General features: G+C 45.5%; 1 protein-coding gene across 5 annotated transcripts in view; it reads right to left on the bottom strand.

The window, feature by feature from the left end:
- CC2D2B (coiled-coil and C2 domain containing 2B) overlaps positions 1 to 24,571 on the bottom strand; it is a 141,351-nt gene that overhangs the window by 47,884 nt on the left and 68,896 nt on the right. For all 5 annotated transcript variants that reach the window (XM_006157315.1, XM_014591193.1, XM_014591191.1 and 2 more), the window contains 8 exons: positions 20,414 to 20,552; positions 18,165 to 18,368; positions 10,886 to 10,978; positions 9,832 to 9,923; positions 8,897 to 9,067; positions 6,499 to 6,592; positions 4,734 to 4,843; positions 2,777 to 2,873 (listed from right to left, as the gene is read on the bottom strand). In XM_006157315.1, coding sequence (XP_006157377.1) covers positions 2,777 to 2,873; positions 4,734 to 4,843; positions 6,499 to 6,592; positions 8,897 to 9,067; positions 9,832 to 9,923; positions 10,886 to 10,978; positions 18,165 to 18,368; positions 20,414 to 20,552 — 1,000 coding nt within the window. The remainder of the gene's footprint in view (positions 1 to 2,776; positions 2,874 to 4,733; positions 4,844 to 6,498; positions 6,593 to 8,896; positions 9,068 to 9,831; positions 9,924 to 10,885; positions 10,979 to 18,164; positions 18,369 to 20,413; positions 20,553 to 24,571) is intronic.

Here is a 24,571-nt window from a genome sequence, read left to right as displayed (position 1 = left end):
AACGTACAAGCCCCCCCCCCTTCTACATGTCCCGCCTTTTTTTGGCCAGACCAATGGAAAATCTTTTCACTAAATGTTGTCTGTCAATCTCAAAAACAAATAAAAGGAACCTCTGTACATGATCACCCTGAGAAAAGGCTTGTATGCCTCTTCTCCGGGCCTAGGTCACTCACAGTTGACTTGGAAATAAACTGCATTAATTATTAATTATTAATTTTACAGTTGGTTATTTTTTTCCATCGACAGCTGATAAAATACAACATCTTAAAGAACAAGTTTTCTCTTTTGTACGTGTTTGAACTAACATCCTATTGTATTGGATTAGTTTAAGTTTTTTTGTAGCACCAGAATTTTTGTTACAGTTTTAGTTAACCTGTACTCTGAATCAGGAGTGGTACTCAGAGCTGCTTTGCCAGCTCCGGGTTCAGTTCAGTCCACCTCTGTCATCCCCAGGATTAAAAATAGGTTATATGCCAGGACCAGCTGATGCCTTAATGGTTACATTGCTGGACTCCCATGTAGTCAGCCAGGTACAAGTCCTGGACCCAGTAGCTTAAAATTCACGCCAGGCACGTGCATGTGTGTTTGTGTGTGTGCACGTGCCCAAAATTCCAAGAGGAGAATGGAGAAGAAAGGATTGTGGTGTGGCCATCCTCCCTGAGGGGTGATTTCTCGCTTACTGTCTCTCTGTCTCTCCAGTGAGAGAGCAGAAATCTCTCTCTGAAAAAAAAAAACAAACAGGGCTATGTGTCTGTGACTCACAAGTCCTCAGTCTCCTTCCAGCATGTAACTTACGCAGGAAGTAGGAGATGGTCAGTTACAGGATGAAAACCTATCAGAGGGGTCATAGAGAAAGAAGAGGAAGACTGAAGCATTCCTAGATATGGTAATGGTCTTATAAACCAAAACCTTTGGATGGCCATTTCAGGGCCCAACCTAGCTCTATGGCTTTTGTGAGAAAATGGAATGTTTTTGGCCCATAGTTACCTTGCAACCCATGTGAGAGAGGAAGGTAAGAATAAAAGGCCCTTTCCTTTTTAAACAATGTGCTGATATTGTTGCAAACAGGTCTCAACCTAAAGGAAATGAATCTCATTCCAATAACATCGCAAAACACTTGCAAGAGTTCAGCTGTTAATGAATGCTCAAGTCTGCTCTCATCAGCCATCAAGGTAATCCACTTCTGTTAATAGGTGCATTATGGGGTGCATGTGCTTGCCAGAGAGAGACAGAGAGCAAGGTTATGGAAAACAAGAGATCACTCCCCCTCACCATCAGAGGATGACCACACCACAATCTCTTCTCCTCTTGGGATTTTGGGCTCACGCGCACACATGCACCAGATGTGTTTTGCAAGCCTCCGTGTCTAGGACTCAAACTGTAGTCAGCCATGTGGGATCCAGCCACCTTAACCACTATGCCACTTGCTGGCCCTTCTTTGGAGTTTTTAAAGTGAACTCGTTATCTGTTTCATATTAGTATCAGAAAACTCAATTCTTTGGAGAAAAGTCATAAAAAATTATTGTTTTACCCTCAGCCTTTATCAAGAGTTGATTAAAAATGTTTTAATAAGGAGGTGGGGGCATGGAACCAGTAGTTGGCATAATAGCTATGTTGCTGGACTCCCATGTAGTCGACTGCAGTTCAAGTCCCGGACCTGGTGGCTTAAACTCACGCTGGGTGCCTGTGTGTGCGTGCCCAAGATCCCAAGAAGAGAATGGAGGAGAAGGGATTGTGGTGTAGCTATTTCCCCTGGGGGGTGATTTCTCGCTTTCTGTCTCTCTGTCTTTTTGGCGAGCGCATGCACCCTATAGTAAAAACCTCCAAAAAAATAAAAAAGAATGTGGAGATCAGCAGGTGGCATGGTGGTTAAGAGCACTGGATTCCCATAGGGCTGACTGTGGTTTGAGTCCCAGACCTGCCAGCTTGCTTTCTCACTTTCCTTCTCTCTCTCTCTCTGTCCATCTCCGGTTCAATTAAAATAAGTAAATAAATAAATAAAGTTAAATAAAATAATTCTTTTAAAAAATAAGACTGTGTGCCTTATCTTCAGTGAAATTGGGTTTGAAGACATTGCCGTTATGACTCATTCCCGAACCTTACTCTCTAAGAGCTCATTTGGCTTCTCTGACGGGTCCCCAGTCCCTTCAGGTAGAATCAACTTGGTCCTTCAATAATAATGAAATAGGAACTGGTCGACATTTATACTACAGCACTCGCTTCACCTCCACCTACTGCCACACCCACCCCCTAGAATACGGACGCCTCTGCAGATCTGTAGTTCCGGGTCAGCACGAAGGAAACTAACATTTATTTCAGGGCTTGCTATGGCCTTAGGCGTTGTATTGGAAACACACGCATCTGTGAGGACGGCATTCAGTAGTTTGACAAATTAGACTAAATGCAACTGAATTTAGTCCTAAGAATAATTCGGTTTCTTTTGTAGAAGTGACATATTTTCTTTGGTCATATAACGAAAAATAGGTAACCTATTTTTATCTTTTCATCTTGGCTACTAGACAGCTCACATTTATATATAATGTTCAATTGCAGAAACTTGTTTTTCCCAAATTCTCGGTCCACTTATTCCTCCTCCTTCTACAGGCAGTTTAGAATCTCTGTCATACGTCCAACTGTATCCCAAATTGCCTCAAATTATTTTTAGAAAATATTGGATATACATATTCCATCAACAAGCAAACATATAAATATTACTTAGACTTCAGTTTGGCCTGAGAATGATTTCAATCTTGGTTTTGTAATTCTTCTTCTTTACCTCATGGTTTTCAATCATCATTTCATCGAAAATGTTGATATATATATTATCTTTGATTTTGGATAAGCTTGAGAAGCTATAATCATGTCCTGGCGAGCTGCAAAGGAGAAAAACACACGTACAGGCTTAATCCTGTCAAGACCCATTTGTCTTCAAAGCTCATTATCCATAAAAGACTATAACATCACCTGTGTTCTTTCATAAAATATAAACTAAGAAAAAGCTGTACGTTTGAAAGACGGGCTATCTTTCATTAAGGCCAGCCTGGACTTCGTAATTTATTTTATCTCTCTTTTAAGATGACAAATAAAAACATGTAAATGTCAGGCGGAAAAGCTGCCACTCACCATCCATTGCAAACAAACGATGTGGATTGAGTATGGTGCATTCAGTTCGGGCAACTATTAGGTCGTCAGAAAACTCAAGACTTCCCCGATGATCCAATATGTTAAATTTCACTAGTGTTCGCTAGTTCACACAGACAGTTAAATGTCTGTATGTTCTCAGTTACTAGATATGACTGTTTATCCACAAGGCTTATTCTCTTTCCTACATGTATTTTCTCCAACCAGATAATGAGTGCACCTGATTTTTAATTTTTTTTTTTAATTTTGGAGAGGTTTTTGCTATAGGGCACGTGCGCTCGCCAGACAGATAGAGAGAGACAGAGAGACAGATAGTGAGAAATCACCCCCCAGGGGGGATGGCCATGCCGCAATCCCTTCTCCTCCATTCTCCTCTCGGGATCTTGGGCACATACACACACATGCCCGGCGTGAGTTTAATCCACCAGGTCCTGGACTCGAACCACGGTCAACTACATGGGAGTCCAGTGACATAGCCAAGTGCTAGTCCCCACAATGCACCTGATTTTACAAGCTGCGTGTTGGTGGCTGGCGGAAGAAGGTATATTTGGAGTAGCTTATCAGTGTCTGACATGAGCGATGGACTCCCACTCTCAGCTCCAGCTTGCTACAAGATGTCTGCAAATGTCAAACGGCGATGAAGATCACAATCCTGTCGACAGGTTATTTTACACGGAGAGCCTGAAGCTCAGGGCAGTTCAATCATGGTACTAGGTAAAATGCCACAGGCAAGTGATAGGACCCTGATCCGGACCCAGTTCTGACTGACCCCAAAGACCGGATCTTTGCTCTTTTCACAAAGGCCACTCGCACTGTTTGCTGAAGCAACTACTGTTTCTCTAGTTTTTCAGACAGCCATCATGCATTCATTTGCTTAATAAACACCTATTTGTGCTGTTGGCCCTGGATGATGCAGGTACAGAGGTGTCTAAGGCACCGGTGATGCTCCGGGCTCTCAGCTGGACGGTCCATGTGTAGCACTCATTTCATGATTTTTCTCGAGGACGTGCCTTTACATACCAGGGGTCCTCAGAAAGTTCATGGGAAATATCGATTCTAAAACAGGTATGCATGGATTTCGGGATTTTTTTTTTTTTTTTGAGAAGTTTTTGCTATAGGGCTTGTGCGCTTGCCAGAAAGACAGAGAGAGAGACAGAGAGACAGAAAGTGAGAAACTACCCCCTATGAGGGATGGCCATGCTGCAATCCCTTCTCCTCCATTCTCTTCTTGGGATCTTGGGTACGCACGCACATGCACCCGGCGTGAGTTTAAGTCACCGGGTCCAGGACTCAAACCGCGGTCGACTACATGGGAGTCCAGCGACATAGCCATTATGCCAACTAGCTGACCCTAGGATTTCAGAATTTTCTTGCACTCAAATAAACTCATAATTTAAAATCCCATTTTTCCACAAACTTTTTGAATGCGGACCTCTTGTATGTTTTATATATTAGTTACTATGTATGAAAGATTTGCTCATTAAAAGCTTAAAAATAAGGCCTACCTCAGTCATTATTTCCAATAAGTGACTAAAGAAAATAATTTTGCTATTGCTCTCTTTGAAGAGCTGTGAAAAATGACTCCAACTTACACAAAGTCTACTTTAATTTCTTCATTCCAGCATGCGTGGGAGCCACTTGCGGTGCTGGTTTGATAGACAGTGTGTTGAAAAGAAACTTCCACAAAAGGGTGTACCGTATCCTGAAACAACAAACATCGACTAGGTTTTTGCAATATCTTACACGGTCAATAAAGGTGTAAGGCTAGGCAATTGCTTGGCAACTGGATGACTTAACTGTCCTACTTTTCCAAACAGCCATCATTCCCTCCTTTGCTTAACCATCTATTTGTTCTGTTTTATAGCAGGTACTTTCCTAGGACCTAGAAATAAATATATCCTTCTCTTAAGGACTTAATAGTCTACCAGGGGAAAATAAACAAGTAAATAAGAGCCATGAAGTGTGAGAGGACACGAGAAACGTATTTAAGGTGTAGGAGTCACCTGAGAGAATGCTTTAACTTCCTAGGGTGGGGACAAGGACGCCATCACAGAGCAAACAGCCCTTGACCCTGGGCTCTGGAACATAAATGAAAAACTCTGGTTTGGCCAATAATACGGAGACATGCAGAAGCCACTCCAGGCAAAGGCAACTGCTAGCAGGACTCTGCAGACCCAGTAGTGAGTGATACTGAAACCCAGCAAGGACTCCCTAATGCATTTTCTAGGGTTCCTGAATTATAAAGTCCATTTGCATTGTAAGGGCCCGGAGTAAGGAGTAAGTCTTCAGACTTTGGTTATGATAATGACCAACATGGACCATGAGTGAGGGCCATATTTGACCTCTAAAACTCTCACTCAAAGGAAAGAAGGTTTTCATTTCACTCTGTAAGATATTTTGCAGGCTGGAAACTGCTGGTTGTGAGCTCAAAGACTCCAGGCTGGATGGCTCCAGACACCTGAAGAGGAATTTGATTATCTAAGGCCTCACCAATCAAGAATGCCCATTAGATGATCGCGCCCTCTTAAACCAATCACCGAACTGATCATGCGCCTCGGACCTCTGCCCCTAATTTTTACCCTTAAAAACGCATGTGGGGAGGGACCAGCAGTTAGCGTAATGGCTATGTCGCTGGACTCCCACGTAGTCGATCGCAGTTCACGTCCCGGACCCGGTGGCTTAAATCTCACGCTGGGCGCGTGTGCGTGCGTGCCCAAGATCCCGAGAGGAGAATGGTGGAGAAGGGATTGCAGCATGGCCAGCTACCCTGGGGGGTGATTTCTCGCTTTCTATCTCTCTGTCTCTCTCTGTCTTTCTGGCGAGTGCACACGCCCAATAAGGAAAAAAAAACTCTCCAAAAAAGGAAAAAAAAAAAAGAAAGAAAAAAACGCATGTGGGGAACATATCGGGGAGACTGGGTCTTTTCAGCATGAGCTGCCCGCTCTCCTTACTCTGGGCTTTGCAATAAAGCTGAACTTGCCTTCATCACACCATGTGCGTGTGGCTTGGTTTTATAGCGCTTCGGTGAGCGGACCTGATTTGAGTTGGGTAACAATACGGTATGGCCGCAGGGCGGACAGACTTGCAGCTGCGTGGTAAGCCCAGGCTGGGTCACTGAGGATTCTGTAGCCTTTCTAAGGAGCTGAACCTCTACAGACCCTGAGAGCAGAGCATAAAAGGGTTGGAATTACGTTTTATAAAGAACCCCTTCTCTGTGTTGGCGAAAGTAACCTCCAAGCTGAAGAAAACAGATGGAGAGCCCAGCCCCATTAGGAGCCCGGTACAATCCAGCACGCACAGAACCGACACAGTGCTAGACACAGTGCTAGTGCGCATGACAGAAGTGCTAGTACTGACCTCGCTGAGCTCAGCTGCGTCTGCTGAGGTGACAGTTTCCTTGTGTCTGAGGCGGGCTGTGGGTGAGACCAAGTAGGCAGGCATATCCACAGCTCTTCAGGAAAAACAATGTAGAGACGTACACTTTAGTGAGGCTTGTTTTCCATTTTATTTTGTTTTATTGTATACATTTTCATTTACATTTAATGGTTACTCAACTTTGTGGGGCATGACATGGATGTCCAAAGCGTGCACGTGTGCCTTCCGTGACAATCAAAGGTAATAGAATATTCAGTGGCTTCCCCAGAACATCGCGTCTGAGGGTGACTGAAAGATCGGCAATGTCTGTCTATTTGTTTTTTCACTCAGTTACGCTTTGCCACTCCACAGCCTGCTTGCCCCATCTACCTGAATTCCTGTGTCTGTTAAACACTTTTTAATATCAGTTTTGGAAGGAGTGGGTAGGTTTTTTCCTGTGCTTATAGAGATATATAATTCAGTTACTCTGGATCTTAGAGGATTTGCTTAGGTTTCAGATAATTAGAGCTAAATACCCAGAAGAGTAATGCTGACCTAAATGCCAAGCTATGGATTGGGTCCGGTAGAGGATACGTTTTTCACTGGTATTCAGCAAGAGGAGAGAAAGAAGACAAGTGACACTTTGAGAATATACCCTTCCTGCTTGGTTGGTGCTATATTATTCCTTGTACAGAATTATGATTACAGAAAATTATGGTTATTTTACATGTCCTTATTTCACCAAAGAGCTTAACTTTTTTTTTTTTTTTTTGGAGAGATTTTCACTGTAGGGCGCATGCGCTCACCAGACAAACAGAGAGAGACGGAGAGACAGAAAGTGAGAAATCACCCCCCAGGGGGGATGGCCATACCGCAATCCCTTCTCCTCTATTCTCCTCTCAGGATCTTGGGCACGCATGCACATGCACCTGGCGTGAGTTTAAGCCCCCGTGTCCGGAACTCAAACCGTGGTCGACTACATGGGAGTCCAGTGATATAGCCATTACGCTAACTGCTGGTCCCTAGAGAGGTTAGCTTTTTAAGTGTGCATTTGTTTTGAGAATATTTATTAATGAAAGAAGAAGGTGTGGTTTGTAAAAACATAAGCAAAACCTTTAAGACGTTTTACCTATAAACGAGTAGACAATAAGCAAAACCACCTTTATAGATAAAATTTGTTTTTTAATAGGTACAATTAACGGGTGTGGTGAGCATAAAATAGCCACATGCATGTTAAACACAGGGGAATACCTAACACCCTCAGGCACTTGGGCACTGAACAGTCAGCGTATGATCACTCAGGACACTAGCTGTATGGAACGCCAGGTACCCCAGTGCATGTGAGCACCCAATGTTCATGAGGCTTCCGGCCGGTCGCCACTGCCAGACCGCTCTGGCCCTACCATCCCTGACCAGGAACACAATTAGAACCCACAGAGCACATACAAGAACGTAGGTGGAGTCCTACTTTTATGAAAGCACTTCTTAAAAAGAAAGAAAAAAAAGGAGGAAGGAAGGAAAAGAAGAGAGGAGAGGAGAGGTGAGAAGAGAAGAGAAAAAAGAAAAGAGAGAAAAGACAAGAAATTCTTTTAGTTAACATCTACTTCTGTCACCCAAAACAAGTCCAGAACAGAGCGAGGAGTAAGTAGCAATTCTGACTTCATGAACCGTTCCGCATTTGCTTCACAGTTTTCCTGGGGTTTCTTAAAACGAAATGAGTGGCCCACTAACTTTCTGCTTCTCGCACGGGAGGGGGCCGTGGGATGGAGTAGAGCATTGTGCAGCAGAAGTCTCCGGATTTTCACAACAGGGAATGGGCACAGAAGACATGCACTTGCTATCATGTGAGAAGGTGAGCATGTGGCAAATAACCCAAAATATGCAAGTTAAAGTTACTTTGGGGTCTCAGAGCTCTGAAAACTCGTAATACACGGCACTGACAGTAGATGTGACTCTCCGAAATGATGAGTTCAACTTCATTCACGTAACACACATGAAGTGCGTAGTCCATACATAAAGTCCAAAGTTTTACTTTATTTCACTTTTTCTTTAAGGCTTTTTTTTTTTCTTTGCCATAGGGTATATGTGCTCACTGGAGAGAGACAGAGACAGAGAGAGGGAAAGTAAGAAATCTCCTCCTGGGGGGGGGCAGGCGTGGCCACGCCATAATCCCTTCTCCTCCATTCATGATTTGGGGCACGTACGCACACACACCTGGTATGATTTTCAAGCCACCGGGTCTGGGATTCAAACCACAGTCAGCCATGTGGGAGTCCAACACATTAACCACCACGACAGATGCTGGCCCCAAAGTACAAAATTTTACAAATAGCACAGCATGGAAATTGATGACATTTAAGACAGACCTTTTGGAAGTGTGAACACGGGCATATTGCCTTACCTATTAGTCACGGCTTTCCTGGCGGGAATATTATAAGCCCTCAGTATCCTGACGAGAATCTGAATGTCCCCGTCAGAGACCGTCTGTGCTGTGACCCTTTTCCTTTCTTTCCTCAGAGGCTTTAACTTTCTTCGTGGTGCAGCAAATTTATAAACTGCATGTGTCAACTGGCTAAAGAGTAAAAAATAATTAGCCCGTATACACAAATAAAGAGTCTAAGAGATACAGGATTTGGGGGGGGGGATTTCTTTTGTTTTGTTTTTAGAGAGATTTTTTCTATAGGGCATGTACACTTGCCAGAGATATAAAGAGAGACAGAGAGACAGAAAGTGAGAAATCACCCCCCGGGAGGGGGGTGGCCACGCCACAACCCCTTCTCCTCCATTCTCCTCTCCGGAATTTCGGCACACATGCAAACACCTGCTGTGAGTTTCAAGTCACTGGGTCTGGAACTTGAACCCCAGTTGACCATGGGGGAGTCTAAGCCATTTGATGGCTCCTCAAAATGCAATTTTTAAATAAATAAATATATATTATATTTTAAAAATTTTTAAAAGGTTTTTGCCATTCAGCACATGTGCTCACCAGAGAGACACAGTAAGAGGGAAAGTGAGAAATCACCCGAGGGGATGGCCATGCCACAATCCCTTCTCCTCAAATCTCCTCTTGAGATTTGAACATGCATGCACACACATGTGCGCCGCATGATTTTCAAGCCACCAGGTCTGGGACTTGAACCACAGTTGGCCATGTGAGAGTCCAGCACCTTAACACCATATCACCTACTGGCCCCATATATACTTTAAATCACTACATTTCACTTTATGCTCTATTAGGACATATAACTTAATTACATAAGAATATAGAACTCAGAGGACTTTGAAGATATTAGTTTAAAGCTTTATATTTCAAACGTAGTAATTTTTAGTAGGCACCTTGCAGATACTATTTCTTCATAATCAGTCACAATATCTGACAAGTTGAATTTGCTGACTTTGACAATTCTTTTCATTATCAACCTTCTCACCTAAAAAAAAAAAATAAAACTTAAAGAAATGTACTGTTTATATTTCCAGGGTATTTACAACACTATTGGTGCCACTCCTAATTTTTGTAAAGAATGAATGGAAAAGTGGTAGAGATTCGGGAAAAATTCTGAATTGTTTTTCAAGAGTCGAATAAAATATGAAAATCTTTAATATTTATGTTTAAACAAAAAAGGTTGGGACCAGCAGTCAGCCCAATGGCTATGTCGCTGGACTCCCATGTAGTCCACCGCGGTTCAAGTCCCGAACCTGGTGGCTGAAACTCAGGCCGGGCACGTGTGTGTGCATGCCCAAGATCCTGAGAGGAGAATGGAGGAGAAGGGATTGCGGTGTGGCCATCCCCCCTGGGGGGTGATTCTCGCTTTCTGTCTCTCTCTGTCTCTGTCTTTCTGGTGAGTGCATGCGCTCTATAGCAAAAACCTCCAAAAGAAGGTTGGGAGGTGCTTTAATAAAGAGTTCGCTATCAATGAAAGAACCTAACTCTGAAAAAGAAGTCTGAAGAAAACAGCGAAGTCCTCAGATCAGAAAGAGGTGCTGAGGGGAACCAGCAGTTAGCGTAATGGCTATGTCGCTGGACACCCACGTAGTTGACTGCAGTTCGCGTCCCAGACCCGGTGGCTTAAAACTCACGCCGGGCGCGTGTGCGTGCGTGCCCAAGATCCCGAGAGGAGAATGGAGGAGAAAGGATTGCGGCGTGACCATCCTCCCTGGGGGGGTGATTTCTCGCTTTCTGTCTCTCTGTCTCTCTCTGTCTGTCTGGCGAGCGCACACGCCCTATAGTGAAAACCTCTCCAAAAAAAAAAGAAAGAAAGAAAGAAAGAGGTGCTGAGGAAGCAAATTCCCACCTACATCTTTGGGAAGCCTGTAACGCTGCGTATCCATCCGTCCAGCTTTCACACAAGAAAACGTGAGCATACTGATAATAGTGGGTTGCAGCCGTTACCTTTTCCAGAAGGTTGGCGGAATTAATCCTTTGTGCAGTAATAGAATTCACATCTGAGGTGGGCAGATCCTTCTCTATCTGACTCTCATACTCCTAAATGAAAAATTAAATTAGTTCCACTTCCCGAGTGTATCTCACATATGACCCACTGCAATAAATATTTCTGTTCATTTCCGCTCACGTGTAGAAGGAAACTGGTAATATTCTGGCACCAAGAGAAGAAAACATTTCTTTCAGATTCTCCCACTGACAATTAGATAAAGAAAACAGTTTATGACTCACAATTCTGTTTGCTTCTAGGATGAGATCCATTTATCTTTTTTTCCCCCCATTTTATTTATTTGTTCATTTCTGAAACTTTTTAAAAATTAATTTACATTCATTCCCTAAGCATCGTCACAGCATACAAAATGTGATTTCCCATCCAGAATATACTGCATAGTGGCTTAGTCATGCATGTTATCGTCAATAATTTTCCATTTCCAGTCACACACACACACACACACACACACACATATACATACATACATATATATATATATATTTCTTTTTTAACCCCTATTTCTGACCCTCTGCCCTTCCCCACTCTCCTCTCACACTATCTCTGGTGTCTACAGTTGTCTTCCATTCCTTTTCCCTCACATTTTATTGATCACAGAATTTCTTAAATAATCTAACTACTTTCAATAGCAAGTTCCACAGGTAATTTCAAGAAAGCAGTTTTAACTTTAATAAATCAAAGAAATGCTAAGGAACTTTGCTTAAAACGTGAAGCCAGGAAACAGGTTAGGATTCTGTTGGAATAGAAGGAGTGGACTAATCGCAGCTAAACCACGGTAACCTTCACAGACAGCAAAGGCACAGACCCACTTTCGTGGACCCATGCAGCACAGCCAGGGAGCTCAAAGGAAACTTTCAGCCAGAGAAGGCCAGGGGAGGCTTGTTTAGAACTGCAAGAACCACAAGACGCCAGATGTCCACAGCTGCAGTGGATAACGGAAAACACCTGGTTTACCTTCGCCTGCTCCTTTGCCCTATAATAGAATAGACCTGGGCCCAGCTAGCTCCATCAGAAACACACGGTCTACCGGTTCCCTGCTTTTTCCTCTAGTGTGTCTGTTTTTTCCAAATCCACCATTGCTCCCACTCGGTCCACATCTTCCCCTGCAGCAGGTCATGGCAAGTGGTAACAGAAAAAGTTTACAACTGTGAAAATGTGAAGGTAACAGAAAGATCTTCTGCGTGTTTGCCTGGCAATCACAAAGAACCAAAGCAGTGGGAGTTCGTGTAAACAGTGGTTAAGAGAAGGGGTTTGGAGGCCGACAGGCCTGGCTTCAAGTTGTCATGCTATTTATCAAGTGTATGGTTTGGAGAAAGTGGATCAGTTGCTTCAGAGCCCAGTTCTCTCTTCTGTAATAATAGTAATTACTATGTCACAGGCTTGCTGGTGAAATTTAATGGAAACATCTGTGTTGACTACCATCAATAACTCTAATACTACACTTAAAATTAATAAGAGATTTTTGAAATGCTTCGACTACATAATTTAGAATAAATTCATGTCTGATATATATGCATTTGCAATATATATCTCCAGTGCACTAGAAACTACACAGAAATGATAAAGTAGCAAACTGCAGAATCTTTTTTTTTTTAAGAGGTTTTTGCTATAGGGCGCATGCACTCACCAGACAGACAGAGAGAGACATAGAGACAGAAAGTGAGAAATCACCCCCCAGGGGGGATGGTCACGCCGCAATCCCTTCTCCTCCGTTCTCCTCTCGGAATCTTGGGCACGCACGCACACGCGCCCGGCATGAGTTTTAAGCCACCGGGTCCGGGACACGAATCACAGTCGACTACGTGGGAGTCCAGTGACATAGCCATTACGCTAACTGCTGGTTCCCATCCCTCATATTTCATGTAAACGAGCAATTAGTGTAAAGTTTCAATTAGCTGCAGATTACACATTCTTGACAAGGAGACTCCCGCTGCTGTGTGTTTCACGTTGTCTTAGAGTGGAAACAATAGGTGTGGATTTCCCTCTACCTGTGTGCTATCAATAGCTTTCTGTGGGTGCCGGAACAGGTGCCACAAATAGGCTTATTTAAAATAACACAGACTTATCTCACAGTTCTGCAGCCGAGCAGTACTGGTTCGCTCAGGAGTTTTCTGCAGCAGGATTCACAATGCTCAGATCAAGGCATCAGTCGGCAGAGTCTCACCAGGAGGCTCGGGGAGGAACTTGTTTTATACTCATTCAGGTTGTTGCCAGAATCCAGTCCCTTCGGCTGTAGAGCTGATGTCGGGTCCCTTCGTGGTCTGCCTGCTGGGGGCTGTGTCCAGTCCACGTGTGGGCCTCTAACTCTCAGAGCCAGCACCCGCTTGGTGGAACCCTTCTCAGGGTCAGAATGATTTCTGATTTCCCCCGCATATTTCTGCTCCCAGCTGGAGAAAGTTCTCTGCTTTTAAAGGGTCATGTAATTAAGCTGGGCCCACTCACACGATCCAGGATAGCACCCTCTGTTTAGCAGCGTGTGTAACACACTCACAGGTTTCAGAATCGGGACTGACGCACTTAGAGGCCCTTATTCTGACGACTGCAATGAATACGATGAGGTTGGGTCACGGAGTTGAGATGGCACACGATTCACAGTCGACTACGTGGGAGTCCAGTGACATAGCCATTACGCTAACTGCTGGTTCCCATCCCTCATATTTCATGTAAACGAGCAATTAGTGTAAAGTTTCAATTAGCTGCAGATTACACATTCTTGACAAGGAGACTCCCGCTGCTGTGTGTTTCACGTTGTCTTAGAGTGGAAACAATAGGTGTGGATTTCCCTCTACCTGTGTGCTATCAATAGCTTTCTGTGGGTGCCGGAACAGGTGCCACAAATAGGCTTATTTAAAATAACACAGACTTATCTCACAGTTCTGCAGCCGAGCAGTACTGGTTCGCTCAGGAGTTTTCTGCAGCAGGATTCACAATGCTCAGATCAAGGCATCAGTCGGCAGAGTCTCACCAGGAGGCTCGGGGAGGAACTTGTTTTATACTCATTCAGGTTGTTGCCAGAATCCAGTCCCTTCGGCTGTAGAGCTGATGTCGGGTCCCTTCGTGGTCTGCCTGCTGGGGGCTGTGTCCAGTCCACGTGTGGGCCTCTAACTCTCAGAGCCAGCACCCGCTTGGTGGAACCCTTCTCAGGGTCAGAATGATTTCTGATTTCCCCCGCATATTTCTGCTCCCAGCTGGAGAAAGTTCTCTGCTTTTAAAGGGTCATGTAATTAAGCTGGGCCCACTCACACGATCCGGGATAGCACCCTCTGTTTAGCAGCGTGTGTAACACACTCACAGGTTTCAGAATCGGGACTGACGCACTTAGAGGCCCTTATTCTGACGACCGCAATGAATACGATGAGGTTGGGTCACGGAGTTGAGATGGCAGCAACAGGTCTGCCCTCTGTCCAGTTTTCCTTTTGCAATCAAAAGGAGCTACTCATTTCTAAAGACGAAGATTCTATCAGTGAATGCATTAGCTGTGACAGCTGGCTGTAGAGCTGTTTGTATCTTCCATGTAGACAAAAGACTTTTACACAGACATGGACAGTTTTGTCTCTTTTTCTTTTTCTTTTTTTTTTTTTTTTGGAGGGGGTTTTTGCTATAGGGAGCATGCGCTCACCAGACAAAGAGAGACAGAGAGATAGAAAGTAAGAAATCACCTCCCGGGATGGCCACGCCACAATCCCTTCTCCTCCATTTTCCTCTTGGGATCTTGGGCATGCATACACACGTGCCTGGCGTGAGTTTAAGCGCGGAAGTTTAAGCCACCGGGTCTGGAACTAGAGCCACGATCGACTACATGGGAGTCCAGTGACATAGCCATTACGCTAACTGCTGGTCCCACGTTTTGTCTCTTTTCTAGTCCTGGTTCCTTCCTCCTTCCTCCCTTCCTCCTTCTGTCTTAACCCGTTAGCTCTTGCTGCTCAACAGCAGACGTGAAGGTGGCCACCCCGAAGCTGTGACAGCGGGAAAACTCTTCGTGTACAGTACCTGTGTAGGAGCCATCAGAAAACAGAGCTGTGATCGCGATCCCTATCCCAAACTCAGCTGAGAGGCGTACAGATACTAGGGCACTAGGTGACGGTCAAGGGGGAGATAAGGAAAGGGTTTCAGAATGCTGAACAGCTGGCGGGAGCCAGCAGTTAGCGTAATGGCTATGTCGCTGGACTCCCACGTAGTCAACCGCGGTTCATGTCCCGGACCCGGTGGCTTAAAACTCACGCCGGGCGCATGTGCGTGCGTGCCCAAGATCCCGAGAGGAGAATGGAGGAGAAGGGATTGCGGCGTGACCATCCCCCCTGGGGGGTGATTTCTCGCTTTCTGTCTCTATGTCTCTCTCTGTCTGTCTGGCGAGCGCACGCGCCCTACAGTGAAAATCTCTCCAAAAAAAAAAAGAATGCTGAACAGCTGGGGACAGAGACGTCGCTCAGGGACCCTTGGGCCCTGGCTCTTCTCTTGGATGATGGCATGGCCTCAGGATCCCCCACTTGGGTTCAAGAACCCGAAGAGTCCAGTGCTAGTAAGCATGTCCTCAAAGAGAAGCATGATCACAGTGTCTGTGTGGGTTCTTCTGGGAGGTGACATAATCCTGGCCGGCAGAAGGGCAGCCATATAGGAAGAACTGTATAGGTTCAAAAAGAGAATGAGGCTGGCGGAGTCCTACTGTGCGCACGTTTCAAGGAGCTTACACCCATCAGGATACCGAAGCCCAAGGGGAAAAGATGCATCAAACTTGGTGACAGTCATCCTGCCCTGTCTCAGTGCGGCTGCACGTTCTGCACCCCCGCCTCCGACATCTGAGACGGACTCTAACAGTGTGTGTCGGGGGCCCCTCCTCTGGCTCCTCACCCTCATCTCGACAGATGATGGGAAACGCCTCTTCCCAGTGCATCAGCAGGGACATCCAAACCGTGGACACACGTTTCATTAGCTTCAAGTTCCCCTCTGATTTTAGTGTACGCTGAGAGCTTTCATTGTGAATGAACACAGAAGGGTATGACATGGCTTTTGGCATTTATTAATAGAAACATGCTTTTCTTCCCGTCCTTCCTTGAATGCGGTAAATTCTATTGCTAGGTTTTCCAATTAAATCAGCCGTGCGGCCTGATTTCGATGTCGTGTACACAGTGTATTATCTATACATAGGACGCCGACGTTCAATTTAACATTCTATCACCGTCTTTCACCTGTGCCCATAACTGAAATTGATTTATAATGGTTTTACGGCTTAGAGTCCTTGCCTCATTTTGGTATAAAGGTCACTAGCCTAAGGAGATGACCTGGGTTACTTCCTCACCTCTTCTGTTCCCTCAACCGTCTGTGTAAGATAGAGAGAGTTAGCAAGCTTCAAAAGCAGGGACTGCTACCGTTCTTATTGAAATCATGCTACATACCCAGTCATACTGAGCACAGTATTTCACCGGTAGAAGTCTATGGAACAAGGGCCAGCAGGTGGTGTAGAGGCTAAGGCGCTGGACTCCCACATGGCCAACTGCGGTTCAGGTCCCAGACTCAGCGGCTTGAAACTCACACGGGGTGTGTGTGCCTGCCCAAGATCCCAGGAGGAAATGGAAGAGGAGGGGTTGTGCTGTGAACCATGTTCCCTGGGGAGGGGGGAGATTTCTCACTTTCCCTTTCTCTGTCTCTGTGTCTCCTCCGTGAGCACACATGTCCTATGGCAAAAAAATGAAAAACATAAAAGGGTTCTTTTAGAGTAGGAGGAGAAGCCCCCAAATGGCACGTGTATAGTGTAAATATTCTCCCAGCAGCAGTTTTAAAGCGATGAATAAGAACTCACTGGAGGGGAGCTGGGAGAGACGCACACCGTAGGCTCTCACCAGTGGTGCCCCGGGCCGCAGCGCACCCCCAGCCACCACTCCCTTTCTTTTTTTTTTTTTGGAGAGATTTTCACTGTAGGGCGCGTGTGCTCGCCAGACAGACAGAGAGACATAGAGACAGAAAGCGAGAAATCACCCCCCAGGGGGGATGGTCACGCCGCAATCCCTTCTCCTCCATTCTCCTCTCGGGATCTTGGGCACGCACGCACACGCGCCCGGCGTGAGTTTTAAGCCACCGGGTCCAGGACACGAACCACGGTCGACTACATGGGAGTCCAGCGACATAGCCATTATGCTAACTGCTGGTTCCCACCACTCCCTTTCTTCCCCCGTAGTTCTGAAACTGAGATGTGCCTTATGATCACGTCTCCACTTCAGAACACAATCACATCTTTGTTGAGGTAGGGCTTCTCTCCCTCACCCCTAAAAGTTGCATTTAAAGGAACCAGCAGTTGGCGTAATGGCTATGTCACTGGACGCCCACCGCCCTGGACCCAGTGGCTTAAACTCATGCCAGGCACATGTGCATGTGTGCCCAAGATCCCGAGAAGAGACTGGAGGAGAAGGGATTGCGGCGTGGCCAACACCCCTGGGGGGTGATTTCTCATTTTCTGTTTCTCTGTCACTGTCTGTCTTTCTGGAGAGTGCAAGTGCCCTACAGCAAAAATCTCTCCAAAAAAAAAAAAAAAAGAGTTGCATTTAAATTGATGATGCATTTTATGATAACACAAATACAATTAGACTGTATTAAAAGGATTTTGACTGTTAAATGCATTGTTCAGACAATACTCGTTTTTAAAGCTGAGCTAAGAACTTTCTGAGATTTGGGAGATCTATATATATTTTTTAAGAATTATTTTTATTGGGCACGTGTGCGTGCGTGCCCAAGATCCCGAGAGAAGAATGGAGGAGAAGGGATTGCGGTGTGACCATCCCCCCTGGGGGGTGATTTCTCGCTTTCTGTCTCTCTGTCTCTCTCTGTCTGTCTGGCTAGCGCACGTGCCCTACAGTGAAAATCTCTCCAAAAAAAAAAAAAGAATTATTTTTATTTAATTTTATTTATTCATTCATTTTATTTTAATCTGACCAGGGAGAGACACACACAGAGAGAAAGAGAGAGAGAGAGAGAGAGAGAGAAAAAGAGAGAAAGTGAGAAAGCAAGCTGCCAGGTCCAGGATTTGAACCATGGTCAGCCATGTGGGAGTGTCCAGCGCCTTAACCACCATGCCACCTGCTGGTCCCGATCTGTACATTTTTAATGCCCAAAGACAAGAGAATCTGTCCACAGAGTAAGAACTACAAAAAAGGAAATTGAGATGAATTTAAAACATCAAAATATTAACTTTATCATACAATAAGCCATAGCTTAGAAACCACGTACCTGAAACGCTAAGTCTGGGATCTCTCTATCATAGACAGGCATGTGCTGAAGAAGGCAAGTATCCAGTTGCCCAGCGTTTCTAAGCTGCAATAGCTGGAAACGTTTACTCCTTCTCATTTCCTCTTCAGAAACGAAGTTAAATTCATCTTGCAACTGTTCGAGACGGAAATACTGTGGGATGTCCTGTCCCTTATGTCTCATGTACTGTATGCAAAGCATAAAAATATAAAGGCTTTACCTAAAATATTGATTTTTCAATTCCAGAATTACTTCAGCAATTCTTCTTTTTTTTGGGGGGGGGTAGAGGTTTTTGCTATAGGGCACGTGTGCTCGCCAGTAAGACACAGAGAGACAGAGAGACAGAAAGTAAGAAATCACCCCCCAGGGAGGATGGTCACGCCGCAATCCCTTCTCCTCCATTCTCCTCTTGGGATCTTGGGCATGCATGCACACACGCCAGCATGAGTTTTAAGCCACTGGGTCCGGGACACGAACCGCGGTCGACTACATGGGAGTCCAGTGACATAGCCATCACGCTAACTGCTGGTCCCTATTTCAGCAATTCTTAATTACTCAACTGTAAAATGTAAAAGAGACCACTTAAATAGGGAAATGGAGCAATCGAGCCTGAAGAGGGACAGAATGTGATAGAGTGATATAGTGAGTTGTCGGGAAGGGCATGATGCAGTTTTGCACAGAAAAACAGAAAAGTATATGTCATGACTTTTCCAACAACCCTATATATGTATATATGTATTACACACACACACACACATGTTCATAGTCCACCCTACATAGCTTCACATTTTTTTCCTAGGCATGACTTTCACAGAATTGTACACTGAGTTAAAAGATAAGACTATTCCTGGGACCAGCAGTTAGCGTAATGGCTATGTCGCTGGACTCCCCTGTAGTTGACCGCAGTTCCGGTCCCGGACCCAGTGGCTTAAACTCACGCCGGGCGCGTGTGCGTGTGTACCCATGATCCCAAGAGGAGAATGGAGGAGAAGGGATTGCGGCGTGGCCATCCCCCCTGGGGGGTGATTTCTCACTTTCTGTCTCTCTGTCTCTCTCTGTCTTTCTGCCAAGCACACACGCCCTATACCAAAAATCTCTCTCTCAAAAAAAAAGACTATTCCTATCTGGTTTCCCTGAGAGTCGAGAGAGTTAGGGTTACCCAAACCTGCGCCTCATTTGGGAAGCCCTACTCTAGGGAAGCGTGACTGCAGTAGTCTGGTTGGTGGTCGCTTGGTGAGTGCAGCAGCCACTGCATGGTACCTACAAGGAACAGTGCTGGCTGTCATCAGAGAGGCAAAGACTGATTTCTTGCAGTTCCATAAGGAAAGATAAAACGTGTGATTGAGTAACTATGGGAAGAGGCTGAATAAAGACAGTCCTAAGAACTCATTTTTCAGGCACCAGCAGATGGCGTAATAGTTACATCACTGGACTCCACGTAGTTGATGCAGTTCAAGTCCTGGACTCGGCAGCTTAAAACACACCAGGCGGGTGTGTGTATGTGCCCAAAATCCCAAGAGAAGAATGAGGGAGAAGGGATTGTGTCATGGCCATCTCCCCTGAGGAGGTGATTTCTCACTTTCTGTTTCTCTGTGTCTCCAACAAGTGCATGAGCACTTTCGCAAAAATATTTCTTTAAAAAAAAAAAAGAATTCATTTTTCAAAAAAGTTTTCTAAGAGGGCAAGGCAAGCAGAACCCGTGTCCAACTGAGGTTACAGGCAAGCGCCTACTGGACTCGCAGGGTGGAGAAGATAGCCCATGGGTGCCCTTGTAGACGGAGCAAAGGCATGAGTCACGCTGTGAAGAAAGCAGGTCAGGGTACACAGAGCAGCTCGGTCGGCTCTAAGAAAGGGTTCTTGTGCCCAGATGACAGAGTCTGGGGAAGGGGTGCATCTGTATGGCATCTTGGTAAACCACCCGATACCTTCGGCATGTGATCGTACGGCTGGCAACACCGGGGACACCAGCCTGATGGTTAGCCTGCTGGCTGTGCCAGGGGCTGCTCGCAGTGGCAGAGTAGCAACCATCGGCCTAAAGCAGTAATTATCTTAGTTGCTGAATTCCTAATTGCCTTTACAATACTGGAAACAGGTTAAAAACCGTATCCGTCCTTAGATTTGCCTATGTCCCCTGGTACCTAGAAAAATATACAGCAAACAGTGGGGAAGTGAAGAGAGCAGAGCTTAGGGAAGAGAACATATAAACAGTATTGACATGTACTCTAACTTACCATAATAAATTCCATTAAATCAGAATATTCTGGATTATTTGGATCAATTCTCACTTCATTTGCCCATTCAAGAAGTTTCTGGGCATTGGAGAGCCATGGAATTCCAGGAACACCTCGTGCATCTATATTCCTTAACACACTAACACGGAGGAAGCACTTTGTGAGTTTGCATACGATGTACAAGCTGTAGGTCTGTTATGCAGGATAAAGTCTACCAGCTCTGGACATATAACGGAGAAACCTATCCACCCCTGCATCTAAGGATGAAGTGAAGGGCTGATATACGATATTGAAAGATAACTAAACTGTTTGCTTAAGCAATAGTAAGGAAGTACATAACAAGAACATACCACTGGTTAGGCCATTTCTTTACAGTTGAAACATTACGGAGACTAATGCCAGTACCCGGGGAGTGTGTGCCAAAGGAGTATCTGCAGTCATTTGAGATCACCTTCAAAAGCTGGAGAGCTAGGGAACCAGCAGTTAGCGTAATGGCTATGTTGCTAGACTCCCATGTAGTCGACTGCGGTTCGCGTCCCAGACCCGGTGGCTTAAACTCACGCCGGGCAGGTGTGTGTGCGTGCCCAAGATCCTGAGAGGAGAATGGAGGAGAAGGGATTGCGGCGTGACCATCCCCCCTGGGGGGTGATTTCTCGCTTTCTGTCTCGCTATCTCCCTCTGTCTGGCGCACGCACGTGCCCTATAGCAAAAACCTCTCAAAAAAAAAAAAAAAAAAAAAACTGGAGAATTATACCACAGGGCCGACATATACCACAGGCCAGACTCCTGACGTCTTAGTGACTTTATGTAGAGACCAAGTACAGAGGGATTTCAACCCCCAAAAGTAGCCATTTCGTTAGAACCAGGTATTCTAGATCATTTGTCTCATCCTGTGGAATTGGAGAATGTGAAGTGTAAGAGTTTTAAGATTCTTTCTCAAAAGTGCTAGAGAAAAGCTCCCATCTCTGAAGCGGGATTCCAGAATCCAGCTCTGACGCAGAACACAGATTCGGCAGTGCCTTAGCCCACCCCTGGACACGCTGCACCCTGTCTCCTCATCTGCGTCTGTTACCATTCCCACAACACGTCTGAAGTTGCGCTGACAAAGCGTGGTATGGAGGCTGTGAGCAAAACTGCAAATCGGTCCATTTTGTTCTTCATTTCTTTCACTCCCTCCTCCCGCCCTCTTGTGGGAACTGTTCTGACGTCTTTATCACACAAGATCTCCAGGTCCTGCCACCTGGACATCATCATGTAACAAACTTTCCTTTTCCTGGGAACAAGTCTTAGCCCAGCCTTCCTGGAAAACAGAGCCCGGGAAAGCCTACCTGTTAACAAGTGGAGCCGAGAGAGAAACCTATGCCAATATACCCTTTAATAAAAGAAGTTGTCATTGGATTTCAGCACAGTCCAATATCCCCGTCCTGGAGAAAGTAACCGCCTCACGGCTGAGCTACAGTGACCCCAGCTGCTCCTCCACGGGCCGGCTGGGGACTGTCACAACATCCCCGTCATCTGTGTGACCCTCCACGGCCAAACACCAAGAGGGCAAAGCTATCTCCCGGCTCAAAACCAGTCAAAGGACTGAAGTTTTTTTTTTTTTCACCCTGCAGATGCAGAACTGAAAGCAGTACGTAAAGAGCATGCGGAACTTTTCGATTTTGACCATAGTTTCCATAAATCACTTTATTTCAGTCAAAAAACCAAAGCATAGCACGGTCCTGAGAAAGAGGCATTCTTCAATTCTAAAGGCCCCCAATGCGTATGGCTTCTACCCCAAATGACAAGCTGAGGGTGTCATTTTTTAAAACTTTTACAAATTTTACACAACATAAAGTTCATTTTTCGGCAGACAATTCAGTGGCACGAGGTGCACACACTGAGCAACCCTCAGGGCTGCGCGTTTCCGGGACTCTCCGCCATCCCATTGACACAGAAACTCCGTACTCAGTCAGCCGCCAGGCCCTGTCTCCTGAGACCTCGCCCCAGTCCACTAGCCCACCTCCTAACTGCAGGAATCTAGAAGGGCACCTTTTAGTACTAAAAAATAATGATTAAGGTTTTCGCCATAGGGCACGTGTGCTCACCAAAGAGAGGCAGTGGGCGAGAAAGTGAGAAATCACCCCCAAGGAGGGGTGGCCACGCCACAATCCTCCTCCATTCTCCTCCTGGGATTTTTGGGCATGGACGCATATGTGCCTGCTGTGATTTTTAAGCCTCTGAGTCCAGGACTTGAAATGCGGTTGGCCATGTGGGAGTCCAGGGCCTTATCCGTCACCTTATCCACCTGCTGGCCCCGAAGGCATCTTTTAAAAAAACCCACATGTTTACTCAGGATGACAGCTTGCAGAGAGGAGAATAGAGAATGTGAAGACAGAAAATGTAACGGAAATGAAATTAAGAAAACAACTACATCGGGAACCAGCAGTTAGCGTAATGGCTATGTCGCTGAACTCCCACCTAGTTGACCGCGGTTCGCGTCCTGGACCCGGTGGCTTAAAACTCACGCCAGGCGCGTGTGCGTGCGTGCCCAAGATCCCAAGAGGAGAATGGAGGAGAAGGGATTGCGGCGTGGCCATCCCCCCTGGGGGTGATTTCTTGCTTTCTGTCTCTATGTCTCTCTCTGTCTGTCTGGCGAGCGCATGCGCCCTATAGCGAAAACCTCTCCAAAAAAAGAAAAAAGAAAAAAGAAAATAACTACATTTATAATAGTACCCCAAAGGATAAAATACTTAGGAATAAATTAAACCAAAGTGGTGCAAGACTTGCATGCTGAAATGGTCGATTAAAGAAGGCCTGAATAAATGAAAGTAAACTGCATATACCCAATTATCATCATTAATATTGTCAGATGGTACTATTTCCCTAGTGATCAATGCAATCTTTGTGAAAACCCCGGGTACCCTTTTTTCAGAAACTGGTAAGTTGATTCTAAAATGTGTATGAAAATTCAAGACCGAACCTCGAAGATCCACGTTCCTCTATTTTAGCTTAGCTTATCTTGTCATTTTAAACGTACACGTCGTAACTGCATATTTACGGGGTACAGTGTGATTCTGCAGCACAGGGATCCGATGTGTAACGGGCAGTTGGGGTAACTAGCATTTCCATCACCGCCCGGATTTATCTTACTTGGTGCTGCAGTCAGTCAGTATCCTCTTTTAGCTCTTTCTGTATATCCGGTGAGTTATTGCCAAGTATGGTTACCCCACTTTGCTCCAGGACACCTGCTTTTTTTTTTTTCTTTTTTTGCTATAAGGTGTGTGTGCTCGCCAAACAGACAGAGAGAGACAGAGAGACAGAAAGCGAGAAATCACCCCCCGGGGGGATGGCCACACCACAATCCCTTCTCCTCCATTCTCCTCTTGGGATCTTAGGCACGCACGCACAAGTGCCCGGTGTGAGTTGCAAGTCACCGGGTCCGGGACGTGAACCGCGGTCGACTACGTGGGAGTCCAGTGACATAGCCATTATGCTAACTGCTGGTCCCAGGACACCGGCTTTGCTCCTCTGGCTTTGCTCCTCTGATCTAGCTGTTCCTCTGTATCCACTAACAACCCCGCCCTCTCCCTCTCCGCAGCCCTGCCCACCTCGGGCATCCACTCTTGCACTCCTTCTAGTTTGCACACAAGACTTTCTCTCTCCCTGTGCCCGATGCATCTCACCGAATACAATGTCCTGTGGCTCAGCCACGCTGCTTGAATGCAGGCTTTCATTCGCTTGAATGGTTTATCTGGAGAATTTAATCCATTTACTTCAAGGCCCTTTACTGGCGGGGTTGGGGGGAGGGTTACTGTGCCACCACCGATCTTCATGCTGTCTCCCCAGTGCGGCCAATTCTAGAATGTCATTTAGTTATAGCTTTTTGTTTCTATTTTTTAAAAATATGTGTTCGGATGAGGAGGGGAGAGGCTCTTCGTTATCATCCCTCATTACTATTTAGACGGTGGCATCTACTTGTCCTTTAGACTGACTATTTTCCTCAAACTGAACATAGGGAAGTCGGCGTCGCAATCATTTTAAAAAGAATTTTACTGTACTTACTTCTTTTTTAAAATAATTATTTACTTATTTAGGAATCACTTTTTAATTTGCTATAGGACATATGCACTCACCACTGGGGGGGGGGGAGGAAGAGCAAGCCGCCATGTCCCGGAC

This window comes from Tupaia chinensis, unplaced genomic scaffold (assembly GCF_000334495.1).
Source record: "Tupaia chinensis unplaced genomic scaffold, TupChi_1.0 Scaffold000539_1, whole genome shotgun sequence".
In the NCBI taxonomy this organism is placed as follows: Eukaryota; Metazoa; Chordata; class Mammalia; order Scandentia; family Tupaiidae; genus Tupaia; species Tupaia belangeri.
The sequence above is the reverse complement of the archived record's forward strand: the minus strand, read 5'-3'. Positions and strand labels throughout refer to the sequence as shown.